Raw genomic sequence first — 14375 nt, forward strand, 5'->3', positions numbered from 1 at the left:
CATAAAATAATTTTTAACAAGAATTTCTAGTAATTCAAATAATAAAACTATGTTAGTAGAAAGCTATAAAAGAGTGCAATAATTGCATTGTACAAATTAATAAGACGCGGTAACATTGCAATGCCAAGTACATAAAAAAATCGTGCTGCGAAATTCACTGCGCAAATGTCACGTCGCTACTAAGCTTTATCTGAAATTTAGCTGTCAAGTTCACTTTCAAATAAAGTATTTCAGAAACTAAAACTATAATAAAAAATCCAAAGAAAATTTTATTATTGATAATATTGATGCGAACATTCGATGCACTCAATCTTGAAATCTCGAGATTTTTTGCACAAAAAAGCGAGATTATTTGCCTTATTTTCCAGGAATCAAACTCACACATACTCAAAGTATGGCTAGTTTGCCATTTAAGGAGCTTCACAATGTATACCTACATACAATTTTGTTTTATTAAAATAAAACTATTACGTAATGTATGTATATGTGTGATGGAAGGGGTACTATAGACTACTACTATATAGACTAATTCGGAAAAAGATAAGATAGCATTATGTTAGATTGAACTGATAAGAATTTTTTTTTTAACAATGGTGAACTAATAGCAATGTGTCAGCATCATTTTGTTATCATTTATTTGTTGCTGCCATGTTGTTATTATATTGCAAACAATATATTGTACAATTATTGCTGACCATTTCCTTTTTAAAATGTCTTCAACTGATTGCACATATAAGTAATTATATTGCTGAATTCGTAATGTGTTTTATTCCGATATTAGTAAATGTATAGCAAATATGTAACAACACATGTAATGCATTAGTTTGCTCAAAATGCTACATCATGCTTGATTATTTGAGATGCGGACTTTGCCCGTAACAGATACATTCACATATTTGCTAAGAAATCATTTTAATTTGCTTTGCAAATACGTGTTGCTTTGGGGCATATGCCAATTAATTAAAATGATTTATTAGCGGGTATGTAAATCTGTAAGATTTGTAATTATATTCTCTTAAAAAAAAAACTTTATTCATTTACAACGAATACAACGAATACAACGAGAACTTTATTATTATACAGTAGAAGAGCGGAACTGCTGTCACAGTCTGAGAGTTCACTTATATAAGGCTCGATAAGGGTTCAGAAAATTCTGACTTTTCCTAGTTAACTCAACATACATGAGTAATTCCTAGTTTATCACATATTTTTCTAAAATTATCTTAAGATATGTACTTATCGCAGCACGTGTAATTTTATCTAGGACATGTAGACGATGGCTACAGCTCGGTTTGATGTGGGCAAAGACGACACTGCTTATCCAGCAACTGTTGTTACATTGCGGTCACAGCCCGGTTTCAAGTGGGCAATCTTTATGGATAGAATTATCGAAAGCCTGCCTGCATAACGGGACAGAAGCACTACGGAGGCGACGTAGATACGACGAGATGATACGAACTCATAACAAACTCTTGTTACAAATTATTTCGTGATACATAAAAGAGATAATAAAGAATGGAGTGTACCCAAAACAGATACTTAGTTCTTGTATTTTTTATTCAGTTTAATTGTTCTACTTATGAGTGGCTGTATATCTTATCATTTTTAATATATGATAAAAAATGTAATAGTTAAAAAAAATTTTTTAATATAAAACAATCAATATTTTGATTTAAAAAATTCTTATAGTAGTAGATAGTATAAAGTTTTTATTTGTATAACTTATTTATCTTAAACATACTAAATAATACTTAACTAATTGAGTTTCTAATAGATGTAACATATATGTATATACCAGAATTACCCTAATATCAATTATTCGAAAGAAGTGCACAACATGTATTACATATACTATATATACATGCAAAATTTATAAATATACATATAATACACATATATTTATAAATTTTGCATTATTAAAAAGATATAATTAACTAGACTTAAACAATTTTTTAGCCATTTTTTTCAAATCGTTTCTCGCAATTTTTCCTGAACCTGTGTATGGAAAAGCATCCAAAAATATCACTCCAGCACGAAGTTTATATTGATCCATCATTTTATTCGCCACTAGATCTATTAATTCTTGTTCCGTTCCCTGCAGAAATAAAATGTAATTATTACAATAAAGAATATTTTAATATATAAAATCAATGTTTTGTTCTGTATCAAACACACACACACACGTATGTTTTCTAAAATTCTAAAAATTAATATTATTTATATCAAACATTGTTATGTACAGCCACGGCCAAAAGCGCTGGCAAAGATAATAGTTGCTTACAAATTTGTATTTGCAAGTTTCTCTTATATTTTTTACAATCTCTTCAGATTTTGTTTAATTCTTACTCGTCTATGCTGCTATAAATTACAATCTCACCTGAACTAACTTTTTTCTTTTTATTTTATTAATTATTTTATTAGTTTTAACTACATCACGTGACAATATTTTTATAAACATAATTTTTTATTTCTTTATTTATTAAATTTTTTAGACAATTTCGATCAAAAAATGTAAAATTTGTTTGCAACTATTCTGTTGATAATTGACAAATTTTACTTTGTGAGCTTTTATTCTCTTTACTATTTGCAACAAAATATTATACCTTGGCGCCAGGTTTTTTGGTGACATAAGCAAGAGGATGTTCGTCGTCAACTGCATGAGGAATCGGTATTACTGCGACTTCCATCACTGCTGGATGCGATAATAAGACACCCTCAATTTCTCCGGGTGAGATTTGATATCCTCTGTACTTTATAAGTTCTTTTATCCTATCAATAATGAACAATTCCCCATCTTCATCCACATAACCAATATCACCTGAATGTAACCATCCTAAAAGAATTTAAGTTTATCTTTATAGTATCTTTGCGTTGCATTTTTTAAAAATATTATTACTTTATAATTATCGTTTTTATATTTTTACGTTTTTTTAGATGTAATGCAATAAACAGAAAAAGCTTTTATTGTAAAGTCTAAAATTTTATCTAGATACAGATTTGTATCATAATTTTAGATATTAATGACGTAGTAATGACGTAGAAGGCTTAAGTATAATAATTTTGCTATAAATTTTTGACATTCAAACAATTAGTTTAAATGTCCACTATAATTATTTTCAAATCTATAATATATTTTATTAGTAATTATAATCATTCCGTATAATTCTAATTTGCATGCATCAATTAACTCATAACTATTTTTTTTACATCTTATTATTAACATTTATTACAACAGATTTATTATAATTAAGTTACCTTCTTCATCAATCGTACTTTTCGTTGCTTCAGGATTTCGATAATACCCATTCATCATAATTGCAGATTTTATCCATACTTCTCCAGGTTTATTCGGACCAAGTATTTTTCCACTTTCTGGATCTACAATTTTCATTTGTATATTTTTAGTTATTGTTCCGCAAGATCCGTTCTTATGGTGAGGTGATTGCAATGTTATGAGACCACCGACTTCCGTCATTCCTAAAAAACACAAGAAATATATAATTGAAATTTTATAATGTAATTACATAACATATATTAATGTATACTATTAGTAAGCAATATTTTATCTTACATTATAAAGATATTTACCGTAACCTTGTAATATCTGGACATATGGTAAAGTGCGTCTCAATTCTTCTTGAACTTTTGATTTAAGTATCGCACCACCGCCTAATATGACTTTTAAAGATGGTAATGAATATTTCTCAGCATAACCTGCTCTGACAAATCGATTTATCATGCTTGTGCTCAGAAACATAACTGCTACCTAGATGAAAAAAGTAATTAACTTTTAGATTTTGATACATTATTTGTATTTCAATATAACTATGCAGTTTAAATTACAAGTATGTAAGATAATAACTACAACATACTCTTCCGGGTAGCAATTTACATTGCAAATACAATTTCTTATATCTGAGCACATGGATATTTAATATAAATTTAAGTGTGTATTTTTGTGTGTAAAATCGTGAAATCACTCTTATCGCGCGTTTTAATTTTGTACTTTTTACACGTTTATATGTGTAATTTAATATTTATGGTATGTAAACACATTTAAGTGTGTAAAAAATTAAAAAAATATGTCTAAAAAACGTGTAAAAAGTGAATAAACGATTTTACACGCTTAAGAGTCGATTGTTCCAACTTCTTGATAAATTTACCTATCAGGTAAATGTATGTTTCTTGATTTATTTAAGAAAGGAAAAGAAGATAGACACATGCTTACCTAGTAGGTAAATTTACCAAGAAGTTGGAACAACTGGCCCTAAGTGTGTAAAAATTATACACTTGGAGAGTGACGGCGGTTCTAAATTAAATGTGAGGAATCCACGATGTATATTTTATTTTTAAATTTGAAGATAATCATTGAAATTACTTCTTTACGTACTGTTAAGACCTTATAATATAGTCACTGGTCACGAATGTTTATTGTGTTATTATATCCTTATAAAAATGTAATACTAAGCAGTATTAAACTGGCCAGTAATTGTTTTGAATATTAAAAGTATTATTACTTATTATAAATATTAAAAGTACTAACAATAGTACAGTTAATACTAAAAATATGTATTAATTATTATTGATCAATTTAATACTGTCCAATATTACATTTTTTTAATCTTTACGTCATTTTGAGAAAATTGTTAATTAAAATTGTTAATTGATCAAATAGTTAATTAAAAATATTATAATTTACTTAAAGAAAATTGACTTAATTTTATCATAAGATTTGCAAGAACAGAAAGTATCTTTAATAAATCCATATTTATATTTCTTATAAAATTTATCTGCAAAAAGAAATATATCGACAATTTCAATTATTGTTTATTATATAAGTAAAAAAAGATTAAAAACTTAAGAGTTGCTTGTTTTAATTTATCTAATAAATATATATTTTAATACAAATTAAGTTTTTTTATAAATTTGACCGAAAAAATTAAATTTTATCAAATAATATTACTTTGTATTTCTCAATCAATTTGCAAGTCATTTCCTCATCAAATTCTGGATAAATGATCACTTTAGCACCCTGTGCGATTGCTTTCAAATTTAGCATTACTCCGCTGATCCAATATAAAGAAGAAAACCAAAGTGTCGACGCATTGGTCAAATCTAGAGTTTTTTCCTCACTGATAAGCATCATAGTGCGATTGGATAGTTCAACACCTTTCGGCAACCCTGTTGTGCCCGACGAGTGCATGATGCACGCTGTCTGTTTGATGTTGTCGAGTTCAGCATAACGGAAATTTGCTACTTCCACATCGGTACAACTTTTCAAGATATCAGAGAATGAAATTGCATTAACATGTTTGCCAAAAACTACTACCGTAGGATTGCAATTTTTTTCCTTTATAGCACTCAAGATAGCATCAACCGATTTCTCATTGCAGAAGATTATTTTCGGCGTGGCCAATTGCAAAACGTGCAGCGCAGTTTCTAATTACAAATACGTTATAATTAATAAATAATAAATATTATATTATAATAAATATTATTGCATACAATTAATTAAAAAAAATTATATCTAATTCACTAATTGGATGGAATACAATAATATATAAAATAATACTCACGCAAGTCCATATTTTCATTCCATGGATTAAAGATTGCGTTAGTATATGCCGCCGAAAGACAGGGCACGATGGAGTTTGGATGATTATTTGTGCATACACTGATAACGTCGCCAGGTCTAATTCCTTGTTTCTGCAGCCACACGGAGCATCTCACAGTTTTATCTTGTAACTCGACGTACGTAAACGTTTCATCAGTACATGCATCTAACTGTATGTACATATATAGGCATATTCAATATTGTTATTATATAAAATTGTTTTTAAAACAAAAATTTAGTTGTATGATATAAATGTTATTCTACATCATATATCAGATTATTGCAGAAAATTTTAAAAAATTCAAGTCTTTTACATTTAATGTAAAATAATTCAAAAATAATTTTGCAAAATGTCATAAAATGTTCCAACAAAAATGTATTTGTAAAATTTATTTGCCAGAATTCTTTATATATAATTTCTCAGAAAGATATTTTGTTACTAAGATTAAAAATTACATTAATTTAAAGCAAATTATTATACTTTCTTTAAAGTATGTTAATCTTTATTTGCAATAATAAAATCAAAAATAATAATACAGATTAATTAAAAAAAAAGAATTAGAATAAAAATATTAAAGTAAATTATATATATGTATATATAGGCTCTAACTTTGTTAATAATATAACAAAATTTAAATAAAAACAATACAAAATAATAATTAAGATGCAGTCAGTTTTTAAGAATTCAAATATGTTTTAATTTTTTGTTTTATTAGATTAAGTTCTGTATTTAAAATGTGCTTTTAATGTAAATAACTATTATGTCATTTCATTTGCGTTTAGTACCATGTATAACAAGAATAGATTGGTATATCACGTTTATTATAAACACTGAGAGAAAAAAATGCTAAATTTAAATAAATATTTCTTTGAATAGTGCTCATAACATATTTTATAGAAAATCAATAATATTTAATTAAAACAAGTAATAGTTTTCTATAATTTAGAAAATATTACTTGTTTGAAATAAATTTTATTGATTTTTTATAAAATATGTTATTAGCACTATTTAAAGAAATATTTATTTGAATCCTGCATTTTTTTCTCTCAGTGAAGGTTTTCTGAATATGGGATCTCTCTCTCCTTAAAAATATCTATTAATTGTATGGGAAAGTTGCTAATATAATAACCTCTACGTATTTATTGCTTTTACTGTCATTTTCTTTCTACAATAAACTTAAAAACACGAGATAGTTGTTATATATTCAACAATGTTGTATAAAATTTAGTAAAATAAGTTATTTTATATGCGTGTAAAAAAACACTTATCATTAAATAAAGACAATAAGAGTGCTGTAATATTTACTTGTATGATTTTATATTTTTTCATGTATCTTTCACATATCTTTCATATATCTTTCAAAGTTCACTGAAATTTGCGCCAAATAAAATTTTTGATTCTTAAAACACAGTTACAAGATAAATAGTAATATTATGATATTAAATTAATAATCACTTTACTAATAATGATACTAACGAGCATTTTTCTTTCCTCCTAAATATTGTAAATAATTTTGTTACAAAAAAATGTCTTGTCATTAATTATGTTATAAAGAGAATAGCAAGATTATATTTTCCCAAGTATGTTTTTAATTCAGTATGCTATTTTGCATTTGATATTGAAAGAGAAATATGTAGAAAAAATGGAAAATATTAATATGTTTAACAATGTTTCTTTTAACTATATATTATTATTCATTCGTACACTGGTTATTTAGTTCATGCCTTTTAAAAAAAATAAATAATGTCCGCAAAAAATGCGTTTTTTAGTCCCTGAGTTTTTAATTGAATTTTATGCCAAATGATAGTTCATAATGAGATATGAACCACAGAATAATTTTATGTTAAGCATACGATTAATTTCAGAGATATAAAGTGTTAAAGTTTACCTATTAAGAATGACAATAATAATACTTTATAGCACGAATTTTTCTTGACTCTTTTTCGAAACTCAATATCTATTAATTCTTTGAGTTGCTGATTACGAATCTTTTGTCAGATTTTAAAAATTCAAAGTGATGGACACAAATACTGAAACAATCATTTACTTCTATGGAAACTGTTATATTTTCAATTAATTGATTACAAAATTTTTATCAAATGTTTGAAAGTAATTAACAACAATTTTTTAGTTAAAAAAGCATTTTTTGATTACTTTTCCATGAAAAATATCAAATTTAAATTAACCCGTCGTATGACGCATAAAGGATAACGTGATAATTTTACTTATTATATTTAGAAAAACTTTTTCACTGTAGATGTGCTTTTTTATTATAGTTTCCGTAACTCTTCATAACTACATACCATTACATCCAATAATATAAAAGTTGGCTAAAAATTTCGGTATTTGAAGTTTTTAAATATATAATAATGTTTAATACCTTACAAAAAATAAAAATGCTAAAATAGTTGAAGATGCTCACAATGTTTTATTTGTTTCTGTACAACATAAAAACAGATTATTGTAATACAGATCTTGCCTATTAATCTTGCCTTTACTGATTGGATTATTTTTTTATCTTGCCTAAAAATTTAATAAAAATTGGAAAAAATTTAATAAAAATTTTTGTTACAAAGCATTGTTAATATTATACTTTTTTAGCTGATCATAATCACTTCCACTCTTCATATCTCTAAAACCAATCGTATATACAAAGTAAAATTTTTTTATGATTGATGTCTCGCCATAAGCTGTCTTTTGACATAAAATTCAATTCTAAAAAGAATCAAAAAACAGGCAAAAAATTCACGCTTCTTGTAGAGGTTTATTTATTTATGTAATTCAAATTGATCGAAAAAACAATGTTGGATCTTTTGCTTTGTTAACATTAAGATAAAATTATATAACAAATCTTTCATAAAATTTATTATCTGCAATTTAAAAAAAAATAGACATATTAATCTTTTAAGTTTCAAATATTGATAATTATGTAAATATTATTTTATTTTAACAAAACTTCTTTGTTATTCTATACAGACTGCGTTCCGAAAATTACTGCCAGTACTAAAAATGTATAGTACACGTAAACTATAGACTTTCAGTACTGGCAGTGAATTTCGGAATGCAGCCACGGTTTAGTGTTATAATAAATCATTTTATTGCAATTATTGTAAAATTTTTATTTATTTCTAAATAGTGCCATTGTTATTCAATGTTTTCAAAATGTCTGCCAAGTTTTCTAAATTTCATAACGTTTCTATAAAATTATTTTTTAAATTCTGTAAACTTTTATTAAAATCTTTTTCAATTAGTTCAGTTTAGTTTTAATTAAGTTATTTTAAGTTAAACTATAAAAAAAGATTAGTATTAGTAACTAAAATTGAGTTAAACGTGATTCCAGAGTTGTATATGGCGAACTAGCTGCTTTGATTTTTGTAACATAATTTTTATGTTCTTGTAACATCTTATTTGTGTCAAATAAACTGAAAATACAGTTATATTAGACAAAGACTGCATTGAATTGATTAATTATAATCGATGGAATAGTAATTACTATTCTAGAATTAAAATTACTTATATTATGCAGTTAAACCATGATTGTAATTGAAAAAATATATATAATGTCTATATAACTACATTTTAGTTGTTTCAACCTTTTACTTTTTATTAAATTTTTTAGTTAAACTTTTATATTAGATTATTGAACAAATTAAATTTTTATTTAATTTGATTCGATTATAATTGACGTAACCAAATTTATTCGACTCAGAAGCTGGATTTGTTCTACTCAATTTTTTTATTAATGAAGAATTATTTATTATTTAATTAAGTTATATGTTATTTAATTTAATTATTTAGTTATCTATTTAGTTAATTATAAGCTTTAAAAGCTTTTATTTTTTTTATCTTATGTATTAATATTATGTGTAAATACATTGACTCACATGTGCGATTTTGTCCGCGTGGCTTTTAATACTAATCCATATTAATTCTCCAAGACTCTTATACTTAATTGATTGGTGCGTCTGTTGTCCTATGTAAACGCCATTTTCTACGGTAAAAGTCTGTAAACAGAATGTATTAAAGTGTTTTAATTAACCAAAAAAAATAAATAAAAAAATTTTGTGATTATTAAACAAGTTCTTTTCTTTACAGATTTTGATTGATAATTATTTATTTAAACTTGACTGATTTCGAAAATTTAATACGTGAATATTATATAAGCTATCTTTGTGCACCTTTTATTGATAATGTGGAAAGTTTCTTTTATCAACTACAAAATTTTAACACGTAAGTATACTACAAGCTGCACTGCTTTTAAATTTTTGACTGTTATCAAAAATTTATTTGACTGGTTTCAATGGCTTTAAATAAATTGTTATTAGATTACTATATTATTTGTTTTAAAATTCTAAAACAGTATAATAAACAGTACAATAAACATTTTCTTTTTTGATATATACTTCTTAAAAAAATATTTTAAAGTTTACAATATAAAATATTCTAATTTCTGAATAATTTTTGATCCTGTTTAAAAGTTGATTACTAATTATATAAAATTTAATAAACTTATTTTTTTCCGTGTATTTTAGAGCTGTCTCAAAAATAATTTTATTATATCATACAGCACTATTAGACTTCTTAGAAAGTTGTAACTTTTATTATGTATTTAGATTATTGTGAAAAATATGCATGTCTCTATGTTCTATAAAATATACTTTTTTAATGGTCACTGTGTTTACCATTTAATTTAATATTTAATTTTTGATATTATTTTATTATATCTATCTCTCTGTTAAATTACAAGATAAAAAGAGCCACTTATGTGGGAACATCATGTTATACTGACCATAAAGTGTTTTCTACCATAATATAATTTTTCCGTCATTACGAATAAGTCAGACACATATTACGTAATTCAACACATGTAAAAATATTTTTATAAAATCTCTTAAGCTTTAAATCTCTTTTTTTAATTATATTCTAAAAAACTTCTGAAGAACAAAAATCTTGATCTGTTCTATCTTTGGACCAAAAGAGCAAGTTTTTTTATGTTTAAATGTCACATAAAGAAAACATGTATAACTGTTATTATATTTACCTTTGTGTCCGAAACCATTTTCCCAAAAATATTTCGTAGATCGTAGATTCCAAATCCTGAATGTGATCAATCAGCGTCACTGTTTGTAGAATCAAAAAGTATCACAAGTAAATTTATAATTATATATAAAATAAGTAATTAATTTTTAAAAAAACATAAATTAATTACATCATATTAATTTTAATTATTATATGCATAATAATAATTTCTTTTTAGACATTTAGTTTTGTTTGTTTATACTGAGGTAATAGAATCTTTTGATTAAAAAATTCTTATAACATTTGTTGATTATTTTCCCACAGTAATAAATTTATTTTGTGTTTCAATTAATATACTAATATTATCTTTAAAAATATATAATGTTTCTTACAAAATTTTAAAAACATTATCAAAATACAAACTGTAACCTAGTTGTGTAACAAATTTTTTATTTTTATTTTTATAATATTAAACTAACCTACCTTATAAATCTTAAAGTATTTAATAGTTATAGTTAAATTTTTGTAATAAAGATACACATTTAAGATTAATAATAACAAGTTTTTATATAAGTGTCCTGTAAAAAAACATGTTGGTTACTGGGACATTTACCTTAATACATCTATTTAAAAAAAAACACTGAAATATTCTGCATAAGTATTTAGTTAGAAAACTAATAAAAAAAACAATTGCTGCACGGCTATCAGAAAAAAAGTAAATTATTCTAAACAACAACATGAAAGTCATAAGATAGATGCATGATAAAAAGAGTAACATGTTTGCAAAAAAATTTTAAATAAGTAAATTGCGTAATACCTTTAGCTGCAACTAAATGAAAATAATCAGTGTATCCGAGAAGGTATATTTGAACTTGAATAAAACTAGTTATTAAAAAAAGGATGCCGTATTTAAAAGACGAAGGAGTTTTTCTACATGAAGACTATTTTTTCCGAGAACATTCAGTACGTAGAACGATGCACATACGAACATGTATCAAAGTCGACTGTCATCATATACTGACCACCTATTACTTGTCTTACGTATATAGTTCTGAATATCCCTCTCTCTCTCAACCCTACAATTGACATGTGGATTGTACGAACTGTACAAATCATAACTTTGTAAAACCATTGTTCCTAATATATACTAACAGTTACTTGGCATTTCCTGATATTATCTTAGATATGACATAAAGTAAATTGCTGAAATCGATAACGGAATATACCTACTTTTAATGCTATGTATCTTTCATAATCTTATATTTAGTTTTGTATTTTATATATTTTCTATTTTAAAATTTAACAAAAATTAATTATATTATTTTTTTTTACAAATTATTATAATACTTACTTTATACAATTTTTTAACATATATTATAAAATAAAAATTGTTTTAGTATTTGTAAAACAGTAATAACAATTATTTACACTTTTTTATTTATATTTTTAATAAAACATAATTTCTGAAAATCTCAAGATTTGCAAAGCATAATTTTTCATAACTTAAAAAATCAAGTTTTAACATAAAAAGAATCTATTTTAATCAAATATAAAGATAAGAAAGTTAGTTACTGACTTGTCAATTTTGTAGTTTTGTAGCTTTTCTTAATTAAGATGCAGAATACAATTAAGATAATATTATATTTCCTAGAATAAAAAAAATGTTTTTCTTATTTTCAGTTTTGTAATTAGTAATATTAATGTAATTAAACTACATAACTAAGTACGCACTACAAAGATCTATATATTTATGAATATAACATTCTTTGTGAAAATGTATGTAGATTTCGTAAACACCTACGCAGATACTGCTTAGAATTATTATATTCCAATTAGTTGAAATAATATGCTAGGAAATGGATGAGAAATCTTGTTTAGTGGTTGAAACAGTTTCCCTGATAAAATTATACACAATTAGCGTAAATTCGTAATCCCATTATTGTCCTGTCTTTGTTCAATAAATGGATTCAGATTTTGCGCATCTTTTGTGAGTAGTAACTGCAGACAAAGTATTACATCTATAAACTATCCAGTAACTGCTTAACGACACGTAACATTTCTACTAAACATTTCAATAATTTAAACCATAAGATCATTAGATAAAACAAACTTGTTCATCAGATATTTAAAATATTGAAATTAAATTATATTCCATTTATTATATTTAATTATATTAAAAATAATTTAAAAATTAATAATTATGAGTAATTAATTTAAATCACATAAATTGAATTACATGAAAGACATAGTAAAAAATATACACGCAATAAATAATACATAATAAAAAAAAATTATTTATTTTTGTATTTATTCTTTTAAATTTTCTGTTAAATACATTTATATAGTTTTATTCAATTTCGCAGCATAAAGGTACGTATTCCAAGAAAGCATTCCTAGGTCAATGCTAAACCCGTTATTATTGTAGATTGCTACCTATACCTAGCATTTGTGTATAAAGTGAAAGATACTATACCATTCATGGACTTGAACTTATGATAATGATTTAAGCGGCTCTGATAGTCTTTACCGTAGTCTATAGACAATCGAAATAACAGTGTATGTCTTTTAAGAATGTAATAAACTACATTGTCTACATATTTCGATAGCAAATATCTCTTCCTTCTATTGGTAATATCACTTACGTAATTTAAAAAAAATGTTTCTTAGGCAATTACTGTCACAATTTGATCACGCAAGCTATGCTTTACATAATATGATGACTTGATAAAATTTAAATAACCGTTGTTGATACTACAAATACTTCAAAACATTTTTTATTGGTCTATTTGAAAAATTTTTTGTTCTAATCGGTCAATTAAATATTGCCAACTGTTTTATTACTTTTTCTTGAACTGCTAAGTAATCCCCATCAGAAAAAATATTGTAATTTGATGGATATATTCTCGTTACTCTAAAGCTGTTTATAGCAATTTCAACCTTTTGATGTAAGCATGGCCAAATAATTCCATCACATTATAATGAGTAGAACCGGTTTCCCTCTACGTATCTATGCTCTAACTTCTACATTCCATGTTCTAATTTCTTCTAAATAATGGGTCTTTAATGAGTTTATAAAAGATTTGTCTAATGGTTGAAGTTTATGCGTTATATGTGGCAGAAATAAAATTATTTTTATATGTTTTCTAGCAAAATATAAAACGTCAATGTTTTTGGTATAATGCCTATCAAATAGTAGTAATATAGGATTATCTTCACTTGGATTAGTTTTAGCTGTGAATGTTCAAACTATTGAGTAAACAAATAACTTTATACCCATTCTAACGGATGTGCGACACGATTAAACCAAAAGTCGAGCATCTTTCATTAATATATTTGTAAAATTATTTTCTGGAAATATTATCATATCGAGAAATAAATGTCTAGCAGAACTCAGCGAGCAAACAACTGTTATTAAAGATCCTTTTTTCTCTGATGTTATTGTATTGACAACGGTTAAATCTGCTTTATCAACATTAAAAATATAATCTGCTGGATAATTATATTTATCAAAAGCAGCATCTAATAAATCAAAGAACTTGTTGATATTTATTTTATTAAATCCTTCCAAAAGATATAATCTTTTATAAAAAAGTAATATTGAACAATTTTAATTAACAGCACTGCTTTAATACCTAAAATGGGTATTACTTATTAATTAATTCAATACTGCTCCAGTATTACAATCGTATAGGATTTAATAATTATTTTGATAATCCAACTAAATTATTTTTAAATTTGTTT

General features: G+C 25.0%; 1 protein-coding gene across 2 annotated transcripts; it reads right to left on the reverse strand.

Moving 5' to 3' along the window:
• Nucleotides 1-1692: 1692 nt before the first annotated feature.
• LOC105829007 (4-coumarate--CoA ligase 1) lies at nucleotides 1693-11664 on the reverse strand. 2 transcript variants are annotated; one of them, XM_036282418.1, is made up of 9 exons: nucleotides 11452-11664; nucleotides 10657-10735; nucleotides 9500-9619; nucleotides 5577-5784; nucleotides 4964-5439; nucleotides 3589-3766; nucleotides 3256-3477; nucleotides 2604-2833; nucleotides 1693-2095 (listed from the first exon to the last, which is right to left on the reverse strand). In XM_036282418.1, the coding sequence occupies exons 2-9, from the start codon at nucleotides 10672-10674 to the stop codon at nucleotides 1931-1933; spliced, it is 1617 nt and encodes a 538-aa protein (XP_036138311.1). In that variant the 5' UTR covers nucleotides 10675-10735; nucleotides 11452-11664; the 3' UTR covers nucleotides 1693-1930. The 2 variants fall into 2 exon arrangements, with proteins under 2 accessions (XP_036138311.1, XP_036138312.1); XM_036282419.1 differs by lacking the exon at nucleotides 11452-11664 and adding an exon at nucleotides 11118-11162.
• Nucleotides 11665-14375: the final 2711 nt, after the last annotated feature.

The sequence above is a fragment of the Monomorium pharaonis genome, chromosome 2, assembly GCF_013373865.1.
Source record: "Monomorium pharaonis isolate MP-MQ-018 chromosome 2, ASM1337386v2, whole genome shotgun sequence".
NCBI lineage: Eukaryota > Metazoa > Arthropoda > Insecta > Hymenoptera > Formicidae > Monomorium > Monomorium pharaonis.